General features: G+C 41.4%; 1 protein-coding gene across 1 annotated transcript in view; it reads right to left on the bottom strand.

Moving 5' to 3' along the window:
- Positions 1-13593, bottom strand: part of DMBT1 (deleted in malignant brain tumors 1) — an 845773-nt gene that overhangs the window by 48595 nt on the left and 783585 nt on the right. Inside the window, exon 22 of the mRNA XM_086919609.1 lies at positions 11812-11865. Coding sequence (XP_086775735.1) covers positions 11812-11865 — 54 coding nt within the window. The remainder of the gene's footprint in view (positions 1-11811; positions 11866-13593) is intronic.

Genomic DNA, 13593 nt, shown 5'->3' with positions numbered 1-13593 from the left:
GGTTTCCCTTCCTTTTGGGGATTGTGTTGAGAGGGGGTGGCGGGTATCTCAGCCATATGGAAAGGGGCGACCACTCGGTCCCCCCGAACGTATGGATGAGTGCCTCGATCCCCCCGGGAAGCCATTTTTGGGCGGGAGGCGCGTCTCGGCTGGTATGCCCGAAGCGGCGTAGCCGGGGCGCGCCTTTTCCCGCCCTAGAGTGGGCTGGCCTAGACACCGACGCAGCCAGCCACGCCCCCGGGGCGGGCAGGGGCGGGTTTTCGCCCGCCCTGAAGACGGATAAAAGAAGGCGCAAGACCAGAAGACGTCCTCTTGTTCTTGTGCTCCGAAGCTGCACCTCCTCGCTACACGTGAGCTCGGGACGGAACGAAGAGCCAATTTTGACCCACCCACCAGCCCCTGAGGACAGCAAAGTTGTTATGCAATAAAGTGAATTGATAAGTTTGTTTTTCCGTTTCATTTACAGGCTATAACAGTATCAGTTCGTGGTTAATAAAGATGGTGAACATCGTTTAGGTTGTTACGATTAAAGTGATTTGATGTGATGTTGCATTTTTAGCATGTTCCTTCGGTCGTAGCGACCAATGTTTTCATAGGTTGAAGAACTGTCGTATTTATTTTTGGTAGGCGGTAAGGTCATGATCGGTGAGCACTAATTGGTAGATCCCTATGAGTGGGCGTCACCCAACACGGATGGGAGCGCTCGGGAGAGGTGGCCATTGGCCCCTCAGTGGGGAGGCGGTCCCGTCTAAGGGCGGGTCGCCGGAAGTAAAGGAAAGGCGGTCAAGGCCCCTTCCTTTGTAGGAGGGGTTACAGCCCCCTCCTGGGGAATTTCCCGGGGCTAGTGTCATCTGCGACGGCAGATGCGGTAAGTTGTGTGGGGTGGGGAGAGGTCAACGATACCTTCTAGATACCACACACAAGTGTTCGAACGACCTTTAAATGGCGTCGAGTCTTAAGTGCCCCCGTCAAGTCAAGGGAAATTGTTAGTAGTTGCACTTGTGGTAAGCCCCTGTGCCATCGCCCCTCCTAAGTGGGAGGGGTAAGTCTGGTTAGGGATCTTGACACCGGTTATGACCTTGCCGTTGGCCCTTAAACGTTAGGATGTACAATTTCAGTGTTCTTAGAGAATGTTTTGTAGGATGCTAGTTCGGCTAGGAGAACCTCTGTATTAGAGATTATGTTAAGGTTAGCCAAACATCGTAATGTGATAATGAAATTGTACATAACATGAAAACGTTTAATGTTTTAATTTTTTGTTTTAATAAATACGGCCGGGATGGTCACTCCATCCCACATCCAAAAACTTTAAGAACAGTTTCCGGTTTCCCTTCCTTTTGGGGATTGTGTTGAGAGGGGGTGGCGGGTATCTCAGCCATAGGGTTTTGGCATGGCGGATTCCGGGACTACACGAGAAGTAAGATATCTCTGTTATTTAAATAACGCAAAGTCTTTTGGTGAAGTGTCAAACTGTTGCCTTAAAGGAAAAGACTTCTTTTCTTTTATTTCAAAGCACATACAGTGCAGAGAGGTTCAAAAGTTGCGCTCGTAAGTCTGTATGTTCTATTGTCTCACCTATTGGGATTTTTCAACCACAAATTTTGTGATCCTGGGCACTTTCGAGATTAATTTGGCATTTTACGGGGAGTTTGTGCCTTGGTTGCTGCAAACCCTGGATTCTGTATTTTGCTGGCATATGGTGTGCCATTAAGAAGGACTACATGACAAGGGATTTCGGGTGAGTGATCGCTCACCGGAGTAAAAGACTTTCTTTTCTTCATTTTATTAATGTGATGTTTCTTTCTGGTTTGTGTTTTGTATTTGAGTGTTTGCAGTATATCTCTCTTGTGTCTTTTCTGGGCATTGGATATGGGGTGGTGAGTGCACATTAGATAAGGGGTTCATTGTTATGTGAGTGTTATGACTGTATGCTAGTTTTTCTATTTTTCATATTTTGATTAGTTTGTTTTGGGTTGTTGATATTCATAGTTTTTGTGAGACTGCCATGGGTTTAAGGTTACCCATGGTTAACGAGTTAGTCAGGGGTTAAAGGTTACCCTGGATTGGTTTTGGGTTTAAAGGATACTCTAGTGTTGTTTTGGCTTAAGGGATATTCTAGATTATAAGTGTTTTTGGTTAAGGGATATCCTAGAGTATGTGTGTTTTGGGTTAAGGGATACCCTAGATTTTCAGGTTTTGTCTTGTGTTATATACACATTACTTAGACTGTGTGTGACGGATACACACGTGGGGGGGTTACTTCTGGTGTAGTGTAACTTCCCCTATCTGTTTTGCCATTACCCTTAGTTTTTGGGATTTGTGCAGCACATTTGGAAATGTGTGCGGTTTTGGATTTGTAAGTTTAAAATGGTAGGAAATTGGTGCGGTTTTGGTTTCTGGCTATTTTTGTTTTTGATCATTTTCTATGAGAAGGATGTAAGGATGTATTACAATGTTTTGGTGGTGCGTCCTCTTCTTCTCCCTGTCAAAAGTGTGTTTACCATCTTGATGCATTTTTGTGTTTATGATCGTTATCAATGGGGAAGGATGTGTATATATTGTTATTAATGCATTCGTCCTTCTTATCAAAAGTGTGATTATCATCTTGATACATTTTTGGTGTTTTTGATCGTTATTAAGGGGGAAGGATGTGTTATATATTGTTTTAATGCATTCTTCTTTTCCTGACTTGTGTATTTTTCTGTATTTTATCTTCTTCTATTCCTGACTTGTGTATTCTCTTTCAAGACTTGTGCTTTTGTATTTTCTTTCCAGACGTGTGTATTTTATCTTCTTCTATTTCGTGATTTTTATCTTCTTCTGTTCTTTTGAATGTTTTGATGTGTTGTAATGTGCTTATTACTAATGCGGTCTCTCCACTGTGGTTCTCTCTCTGCCTGCTCAGCTTGTGGTGATGTCACGTGGAATGTTGGGGTTGCTTTGTATGAGGAGAGATTCAGTTGGTGTGATGGGCTGAGCAGAGTGGACCTTTCTCCTGGTGGGGCATTACCAGAGATTACCAGATATTACTATGGATCTTCTTGTAACTGAGAACCTGTAGATTACTACAAGAATAAATCTACTATAATCATCTACAAGACATGTCTAAGCCTCCTACTTCGTTTTAATACATTTGCCACACTCTGTAACGGGCGCAGTCCACATATCCGTATTTACCAGGTCCAGTAAATATCTCGCACCGTTCTGAGCCACCTAAAAGGACGGGATAGTAAAAATAAATGGGACGAAAAAGGACACCTGCTGCCAAGAGTTTTGAGGAACAATGTCAGAAGAATGCTATTTACAAACTGAAATTGAAAATGCTCTTTCCCATGTTGGTGCTCACGACAATTCTTTTTTGTTTCTTTTTGTGAGCATCAGGCTGTCTACGCTTTTCTTCTGAGCTTGAAAGGTGAGGCCTGAAAGCAAATAAACATCAAACTTGACATGGTGTGCGTGTGACATTTTAGTCTAGGATTGGCCTTGTTTTGCCACATCATTTTTTCAAGGAGCTTCTGAGCACTATTCCAGCTTTAACTGTCAAGTTAACCAGTGATCTTCTCTGTTCAAGGGATACTTATTCACGTTGTTTGACTTTTAAACAACTTAAACAAATTGATCCAATTTTCAGGTTATATTACCACTCTGATGTGATTGTGATGTTTAATGCATTAGCCCAGCTCATGTTTTTCTTGGTCAGCTAATTTTTTTTTTAATTCAAACATCACACAGAATGCACTCTGAGCTGTAAAATGCTTTGAGACAAGTAAAGTACATAAATCCTCCCCTCGGCAGGATTTAAATGTGTTCAATAGGCGATAGTGACAATTGAAATTTGGGTCACATTTACATTTTTTTATTCCTTAGGTTTTTTGTTTATTTAGTATTCATATAGAACAGACCTAGCTATAGGGGAAGGGAAGCTCTTTATTTAGACCTTAACTCAAATGAGGTAAGACCAATGAGACAATGTGCCATAATTTGGAACAACAGAGCATTAGAAAAGCCTCCACATTTTAAGGAAGGCAAGTTAGTCATGTAGCTAAAGTTTGAACAAGTAGGTCTTGTGCTCCTTTCTGAAGGAAAGGTAATAAGGAATTCGAATAAAGGATTAAAGTATCTAGTTCCAAAATGTGCATGCTAAACAAAAGAACGCTTGGTTTGCAGTTTTTCTCTTGTTTGTTTTTTAGAATTTCCAGAGGATGCTGAACTCTACCGCTTGTCATGCAGGTGTAATGCACCTATTGTTTCCTCGTGCCTTCATGTATGGAAAATATGGAGCTTCTATAAAAAATAAAATTATTTGCAAACCTTCTCTAATTAGCCTGACCGGACAAATACCTTCTACCAATCAACAAACTCTCCTGTCATCCACCACCCATTGGTGCTATCAGCAGGATGCACCAACACATACATTTTCTTCTACCAGCCCCTCCTAGCCAGCCTGCTAAGGGGTGTAGCTTAGACAGTGAGATTCGGTGGACATGAATCTCAAATTTCCAAATTAAAAAAGCACAAATCCACAGGGTGAATGGGTGAGATGAACAAGATTCGAGATTGTCTATTTCCATGAGGAGCATGGTCCTGATGGCTTTCATTTCACTGTTCTTCAGCGTGTCCTGGCAGTGAGGGACAGTAAAAACAAAAAAACAAATTGCTCCACACCATAGGAGTTAACTCCCATGGTGTTGTGGTCATTCATTTTTTAATTTTCAAAACCAAGCTCAAACTTTTGCAGTTTGTTTTTAAAAAATAAAAAACCTTGGAAACTTTTAAAAGAGTTTGTCATGTTTGACTGAGCCATTCATCAAACCTTTTCTACATTGATAACCTCCATGAAGGGAGTTCGTTCAAATGTATAGAGATGTGTGTAAGACTGGCGGGCATCTCTAAATTTTGCAGGTGGAGTAAAGGTGGGGTGGCTGATGTAAAGTCTTCTGCTACCCTGTCTATCTTGATTTCATCCACAGAATGGTAAATGAAGCACTCTGTATAGATTGGCAAGTGGATACAAAATTATGATTTGGAATGGTACCAGCAACGATTGACACTCAAGCACTTTTTGGCTGTTCGATTTCCAGTAGTATGCCTACTCTTGCCACTGTTTGTGAATTTCCAAAAGTAGAAATTTGCATCCATTCAATGAATACACATATGGGTGCAGATTTAACTACTTTTTTGTAAACTGGTCAATATATTTTTAAGCTCCTGATCCAAAAAATGGACAAATTATGAGAAAAACCAGCCCCTACATAGAAGATCCAACTTTCACCCTTAAGACCCAACTTCCAAGTCAAGAATGCATTTATTTGGGTGGTATCACACCCCTAACACCCCTCCAAGGAGTACCTTAAGAATGCTTTGCAGAGCTGGGCCTGGGGGCGATGATGACCAAGCAGTAGTTAGGTGTCTTCAAGGTGCAGGTAAGGTGGATGAGTGCCACAATTATTTCCTGGGTCACCAGGTGGACCCACACCATGCGTGTATTCCTGCAGCGGGAAGCCTACAACTTCCTGCAGGTGGCATACTTCTTCATAAGAAGCTTAGTTTAGTGTTGCATTCCTTCACTCGTTTAGTGACATTTGCTTGTGTAGTTGAACACTCCTGTCTGAATTCCTCGAACTTCCTTGCAAAATTCTCATAGCAGAAAAAACAAAAAGTTAAGTGTTGAGATTTTGTTTTTGATGCAAGCCTCGCACCTTGCTCATGTCCACATTGGATAAACATTTAACAAAAAATGGTTACATCTTCAATGCTAGCTCCTGAGACTCCAGTCCATAGTATATTGTTGCAGAAACACAGATGACATTTTGGAATGCTCTTCAGGGAAAGAAGGTAAATGGCACAAAAAATTCAAATGACACTGTTACATAATTACAGCAAATCTTCTGCTTCCCCCTTGGGAGAGTTATGGAGGAGGAACATGTATTTAAGTTGGAGCTATGAGGTGGGCAGCTGCTGATAGGAGACCTGTAAACTACTACGATAGGGAAAGCCAGAGAGAGTTCATTGACCCAGTTACAACATTTTTGGTGGGTCTCATGGAAACGAGTGGCTGGAAATCTGTGGGCCACAACAATAACCTGCAAAAAGAACAATTAATGGACAAAATGCAGAACAGTACGGAGATCTGGGCCTAAATCCATCGTTTATTTTGCTCACCATGCCATTTCAGTTTAGATCCAGCCATATGCAAATCAGTCTTAACCCTGCCCCCAATGGGAACAGTCCAGCCCGAACTGCCACGCCAGGTCCTCCCTGGACTGGAAACAAGCATCCTAGGAACGGTTTTGGGCTTTCAGCCCTCATCAGTCAGGATAGTTTGAATCCAGTGGCATGGAGAGCAGGGGACCCACGTCTTGGCATACCCATCCCACTCGGATTGACAATTGATGGACAGAAGGATGGATTAAACCCAGATCCTTGTGACTGGGAGTGAATGTTTGCATTGTCCAGCATTCCGTCCATCAATTATTTCTTTTGTGTATGTCGCCCTAGGTGGTAAGGGTATGCCCAGATGTGGGTCCTGTGCTCACTACACCACTGGATTCAAGCTAGCGTGGCTGATGAAGGGTGGTTCCCTGAAACCGGTCCCAGGATGCTTATTTCCAGTCCATGGAGGACCTGGCTTAGCAGTTCGGGCTGGACTGTTCCCACAGGAACAGGGTCAACACTGATTTGCATACGGCTGGGTCCAAACTGAGGTGGTGTAGTGAGCAAAAGAATGATGGATTAAACCCAGATCTTTGTTACTGGGGGTGATGTTTGCATTGTCTAGCATTCCGTCCATCAATTATATCTTTTGTATATGGCAACAATAATCTGGCAAAAGTAAGGCTGACGTTTGTCAAAATTGGTAGGAGGAAGGCTCATGGCTTCTGGAGATTAAGCCTAAGTTCAGGTTTTCCATTTCTTGTTGTAAGGGTATCTTTCCCTGCACAATGTGCTCAGTTCTATCTATATTGCAGCTATGAGAGGTATTTTGAATTTGGCTAACTCAACCAGGGATATCCCTTGAGGAACCACATCACTTGTACAACAGAAGGTAATGGTCTTAGCTTACGTTATAGTACAAACCTGTGATCCAGGCTTTGCAGAAATGTGTACCCTACTGTCCCTACCTTGTTACCACCATCATGCACTCTGTAATATTATTTGTTGTTGATAGTAAAGCAGGGGACAGTTGAAGGGGACATCTTCAAATTCAGCCGCCTCCTGTTGTCAGGTACTTCGTGTTGGGTGCTGTACTTCAACCCAGTAATTTTGGGTGGTGACAAACTAAATACATATATAGAAAGAGAAGGGCCAGTGGAACCACAATTGGTAAAACTACTAGCTGTTCCCATTATGTGGTAGTGCTAGACAATATACAGTTTTGAACATTACTTGTTCCCTTGAAAGAAATGGTTTTAACCAGTTACATGACTTCCAAACTCAGTCAAAGGCCTAAGAGTCAGTCAGGTTTTGTATAACAATATTCTGAGCAGTTCTTGAGAGGCAGATGAAGGGTCAATTCCCCCACTATGTTCTGGTTGTGCTAATGTCTTTGACCATTCTGCTTGATTAATGTCTCAGGTAGAGCAACTTTAGTATGGGTGCTGTTGTTTCTTGATGCGTAAGTCGAAAGGCCAACGCTGGATTTGGCAGCACATTCAGGCTAAGATAATAAGATAAGAAGTCTGTCTCAGCATGTTCCCACATTGGGCTTATAAAGTTAGAAGTGCTGTCTGTGAAAGGTGTGGTTTCAATGGATTCTTGACCCACAATGGCCGCAGCAGTAAAAAACACTTGTGATCTTGTGTTAGTCTCATGAGTGGTGAAACTCATGTAGGATTTGCCCCAGAGACCCTGACAAGCTGACTAAATGGCAAAGGGGGTCATTTGGAATGCATGTCCTCCCAATTGGACCTTGAATGGAAGCAAAATGGGCAAATGAGGCCAGGGAGTTAGGGAAAGGATACAGGAAATCCTTTCGGTATACCTGTGCGAGGACGAAGCCATTAATACTGGTGAAACCAATAATGTCACCAACACAATCTGCCAGGTACTTGTATTGTACAATGCACCATAGGCATCTCCCATTCAATGAGTTCTCCAGAAGCTACTTTTCAGATACTCTGGTATCTTTATCCCTTCCTCACAGTTCATCTCCCAATTAAGTAAAACTAAGGAATACTCTGCTTTTCTCTCTTTTTCCACTAGGAAATCTCATATCCCCAAATCTACATTGACTATTCCTGAGACCCAGTCACCAGGAAGGATTTCCCTGCTACAGAAAGATTCTCCTCAGTTGTGTACTGGTTGAAAGCAGTCAACACATAGCCTTTTAACACATGCCCTTTGCACTATATGCCCTTTACACCCTTAATATTCACCCTCCTGGCATTAAGTCATAAAGGTCTCCCTCTCTTTGAGGCCTGTTTTGTTTTACCGTTACCCACCTTCTTCATGTGTTATCACAATTTAACACAAACTGGATACTGAGAAGATCTGGTCAGTCTCTGTCTTGATTACCCAAGGTAAGAATGATTTCTCCAAGGAGCCACATTATCACCCTGAACCTAAAGTACATGTGAAAACTGTCTAGTATTCTCCTACAAAACTAAAACAGTCAGTTAGGAGAAAAGAATACAAAGTTTAAAAAACCATCTTGGCAATCTTGCACTTCTTGATAGAAGATGGAGATGGAGTTAATTGCAATGCACCAAACTCCCCCTGACATCAGGGAAAGAATCAAGCAGAAATATCCAGAACAAGATCCAGTGGAGGTGTCCAACAGCAATAAGCAAAATCAGGGACAACAATAGCAGAAAGAGGTTCAAAGAATGGAATAAAGAAATATGGGAACACTTTCTTTCACAGCATTCATAATTGCTTACTTAAACAGGAACTGATTTCACAGAAAAACTGTACTTTGTCTTTGATTGGGAACCTCAGGTAGAATTTTCTGAATAGGCCAACATCTTTGAAAGGGAGATTATAGGGCTTTTTCAAAGCCCTTTCCTGAAACTCATGGCATCAGTTTCAAATGAAGAAGCATCCAGGTGTGCTATCCGTTGCCCCCTTTTTATCCAACACTCCATGCAGCTCACAGAACACCCTTCCAAGTGACCATAAGTGCAGAAATGCCAGTACAATCTAGGCATTGTGGATGGTAAGCCACACACTGAGCACTGCATCTGGTATTAGTGGAATTCATGAGGTTTTTAACAAGTAAAACATTTTTTCAAACCATATTGTTTTTTCACATTACAGCTTATAAATCACAATTAGCATTCTAAACAGCCAAAGTAGAGGTATCTCAAACCCCCCTCTTTTCTCTCCCTTTCCGCTACCTTCCCGACCCAGCTGCCTACATCATTACCTCCACAATGACAAAGCTGCACCTTGTCAGTGTCAGATACTGTGGCCAGGTGCTTATTCCTAGGTCATTGAGACCAGCCGAGCATTTGTGCCTTCCCCTCAGACCTTGTCTTGTTTCCTTCTACTTATTGTTTGACCATTATAGATTCCCATGACCCATCACCCCCTATTTTATTTAAGGCAATCCCTGCTCTTGTACACCATTTGTTCTCTTATGCTGCATATTTTCATTCCCCTTATCCATTCTGACAAGAAGTGCTCCCCCATTTCTGGGTGCTTTCTTTCTTTGCCACTATGTATCCTAAATTAATTAGTAGTTTGTTGTAGGTTGACGTTTCTGACTCGTCCCATATACCTAGTAGTGAAAGAGGGGCCTTCAGAGCAATAGGAATTCCTGTAGCATTTTCAGTGCTGTGTGTCACTTAAGTTTCAGAAGTGCAGGGTTTTAGGCATCCTATAACATATGTAGGAATGGATTGGAAGCATAGGTAATTTGGGGCTCTGCCTATTTTGTATAGGATTTCTCTTGTATAGTAAGCTCTATGTAGAAGTTTGAGCTAGATTAGTCTAAAAACTTGTTTTTATGGCCACTTTCCTAGGGTACTCAAAGGCTTCCAAACAGTCGTCATCCCCTAATTCCCCTATTTCTCTTTACCAAAGCGCCTTTACCCGGATTAGGTCTCCTTGTGTGTTCGTCATCAGCATGGCATAGGTGGGGTAGATGACTTTTGCAGTCATGTGTCCATATAAGATTCATCTTTCCAGGTAGAGTCTTCATTCATTTCTTCTCCTCTAGGGAATTCTAGATTATAGAGCATGGCGTAGTTGTAAGTATTTGAATACTGGTGTATTCATGTCGTATTCCTTACTTAAGTGTTCAAATGGTTCCATGCCATTAGCATCTCATACAATATCTAATAGGTTATATTCATAGGTATGTTGGCTTTCTTACAAGTTTCTCCTTTAACTGTTTTTGTTTGTGTATGGTTCTCGGCTTACTAAATACACTTAAGCAAATTCAAAGATAAGTATACAGTAATCTGTTTGGTTATTTTTCTCTTCATTTATATGGGGATTGGTGCCACTAAAAACATATGAATTTAGCACAAAAATATAGTGTAACTGCATTTCGAAGTACATATAGTAGTACTAGACTACCACTTCTAATGTACTACAAAATGCTATTCACTAACCTACATGCGGAGTTCAAAGTCTCTACAACGCTAATTTTTTTTGTGTGGAGTTTTTTATAGCATGAACTAGACCCAAAGGTTTCAGAGCGCTTTACATGAGCACCAGTTGCGTTGCACAAGGACACATTCCTTTTTTTTGTACTTTTTTTTTTAGGCACAGGGAGATTACTGATTTGCCTAGAGTTACAGGATGTTGAGCATCCCTGCCGAGACTTGAACCCAGTTCCCCAGCTCTAAAGTCGGCCAACCTAGCTGTTGAGCCACATCCTCTCCCCTTATCTTTTATGTGCGCCCCAAATGTGAAGATCTCTACAAAATAGTCATATCTGTACTTCATTACAGAAATGGAGTTAGTTCATTACCACACATTTCCAAGCACTGATATTACGACACAATTAAAAAAAATAATGGCGGTAGGCTTAAAATAGCATCTCATTGGAAATAATGTTATATTACAATAAGTTATTTGCACTTTTAAATAATATAAATACATGAAATGTATATATAAACATAATTTATGGATTATTAGCATAAGTTAATAACTTTTTTAAATGTAAACATACATGTAACTTTTTAAAATAAAAACTTTAATTAAAATAATGCTACACATACCTTTAAATAATGTTTGCGAAATAATAAACACATCTACATTTTATACTCAACATAGGACTTTTTTTATTTAAAATAATGTGAACTTAATTTAACACATTCAAAATAATGAAATATTTATTTATCAATTGTTTTAATAATTCTATTGCATTTTACATTTTGTACCATATTAAAATACATATTTTAAATGAATTAGCATTAATTTTTAACATAAAAATATTTATAGTATTCTTTTAAAGATTAATACACTTTTAAACTCTTCCATATACATTACTATAGTAGTAATTTTTCACTCGTAATGTAGCATCTAACCGCATTCAGGGGGTTTGTACATGTAAGCCTACACCTTTGAGTAACTTTACACATGTTTATTGTTAATAGCTAAAAGTAGTAAAGTTACTCAAAAGATTAAGAGCAAATTTGCATTTGTAGATTTGCGCACTTATAAGTGTAAATTGCCCCTACAATGTTTGCACCTGATAAAATGTCCGTAAAGTTACTAATAAACATTGTAAAACTGCCAATTGTTTTACTCATCGCTTAGAAAATGACAGTGCAACGCGTTGACGTTTTGGGCCTAGACAGTGTATTGTGAATACCTGGATTACATCAACAGAAGTAAGAGCAGACGAAGTAATACTGTTACCTGGCTGTTTTGTTGTTGGTGTTGATACAGGCGATGTAGATGATGTAAATGCTCCTAAAATAGAAATATTACATGTTGTTAAGCTGCTAAAACAAACAATGTTTCTTAATGAGGAAGAAACACAAATAACTATACAGCTTAGGCCCAGGCTGTAAGTCCCCTTTCCATGGCTTGTTTTTACTCTGCTGCATGAAGCTCATATTATTATATTTCCAAGTTAAGCCATGTAGCGAAGCAGCTCAGTGTCCTCACAAACAGCATTTTAAGCTGCGATCCTTTGCACATATTTGCGTGCACATATAAGATCCTAGGTATATTTGAGTACCAGGGTGTGATAGAAATGTACACCCCACCTATGAATAATCCCTTGTTTCCAATAATGAAACCCAATAATTCATATCGTCTAGTCTTAGACTATAGACGTTTGAGCGATTCCACACTCACATTTGAAGTACAAAATGCCATAGTGTGGCACTGTTAGAACTGGTGGTCTCCAGTTGGCAGGGACAGGTACCACTGTCCAAATAGGGACCCTTGCTTCTAGTCATAGTCAGGGTAAGGAGGAAACCCTCTTAGATAACCCCTGCTCACCCCCTTGGTAGCTTGGCACCAGCAGTCAGGCTTATCAAAGGCAATGTGTAAAGTATTTGTACCAACACTCACAGTAACACAGTGAAAACACCACAAACTGACTCCATAACAGTTTAGAAAAATAAAGGCATTTAATCTTAACTACACAAGACCAAAACAACAAAAATCCAACATACACAGTTCAAGAATATGGTTTCAAATGAGTTCTTAAGGTTGCGTTAAAATAATCCACAGTTGCGTCACGTTTTAGCCAACAGTACCTTTAGATGCAACAAAAGTTCCAAGTGAAAAGCTGTAGAGATGAAAAGCAAGTGATGCGTCACTCCTGAGACCCTGGGGAGGTGATGCGACAACCCAGCTCGATGTAGAGGGCGTGTTGCGATGACCCTGGTCTGTATGGGGAGGGATGCAATAACTTGCGTGGATTCCGGTGCACAGGTGTTCTTGGAAGCGGCTCGCAAAAGGGACGATGCAACGATCTTTGGGGCGGCGACAATCTCCGGTGCATTGATGATGCATGGCTCAGCGGCGATCTTCTACTCTCGCGGCCCCTCGATGCGATGGCTCTGCGATGATTCTCACAGCGAGGTGATGCGGTCCACAATCTCACCCAGTGAAGACAGGCTCTGCGACGATACTTGCAGTGATGGTAATCTTCCCGCACCGGACTGGTGCGTCCCGCAAACAAAGGATGCGATGACTCGAGCAGCGGCAAACAGGCGCTGCAACGATCTCGGCCTTCGTAGCAGCAGGAATTTCCTCGCACTGACGGGGATGTGCTCCACTAGCGAGCAATGCGTGAAAACATGCAGTAAGTCTTTAAAATCTTGGTGTCCAGCTTCCCAACACGGGTAAAACTGCCAGAGGCACCACAACTGGCCCAAGCACTCTAGGAAGGACAGAACTCTCTCAGCAGAGTTCAGGGAAGCTGGGGGTGAAGTCCTTTTGTTCCCGGGACTTCTTAACAGGGAGCCAGCTCTTCTCAGGCCCTTGGAGATTCCTTCAAGCAAGGGGACACAGCACCAAGCAAAGTCCTTCCTCTCTCTTTGGCAGCAAAGCTACAGGTGGTCAGTCCAGCAGAGCAACAGCAGGACAGTCTTCCTTCTTCAGTTTCAGCTTTCTCCTTGGCAGAGGTTCCTTCTTGATTCTAGGATGATCTAACTTTCTGTAGTCAGGGGTCCTATACTTATA

This window comes from Lissotriton vulgaris, chromosome 5 (genome assembly GCF_964263255.1).
Source record: "Lissotriton vulgaris chromosome 5, aLisVul1.2, whole genome shotgun sequence".
Classification (NCBI taxonomy): domain Eukaryota; kingdom Metazoa; phylum Chordata; class Amphibia; order Caudata; family Salamandridae; genus Lissotriton; species Lissotriton vulgaris.
This window is presented reverse-complemented; position numbering and strand designations above follow the sequence as displayed.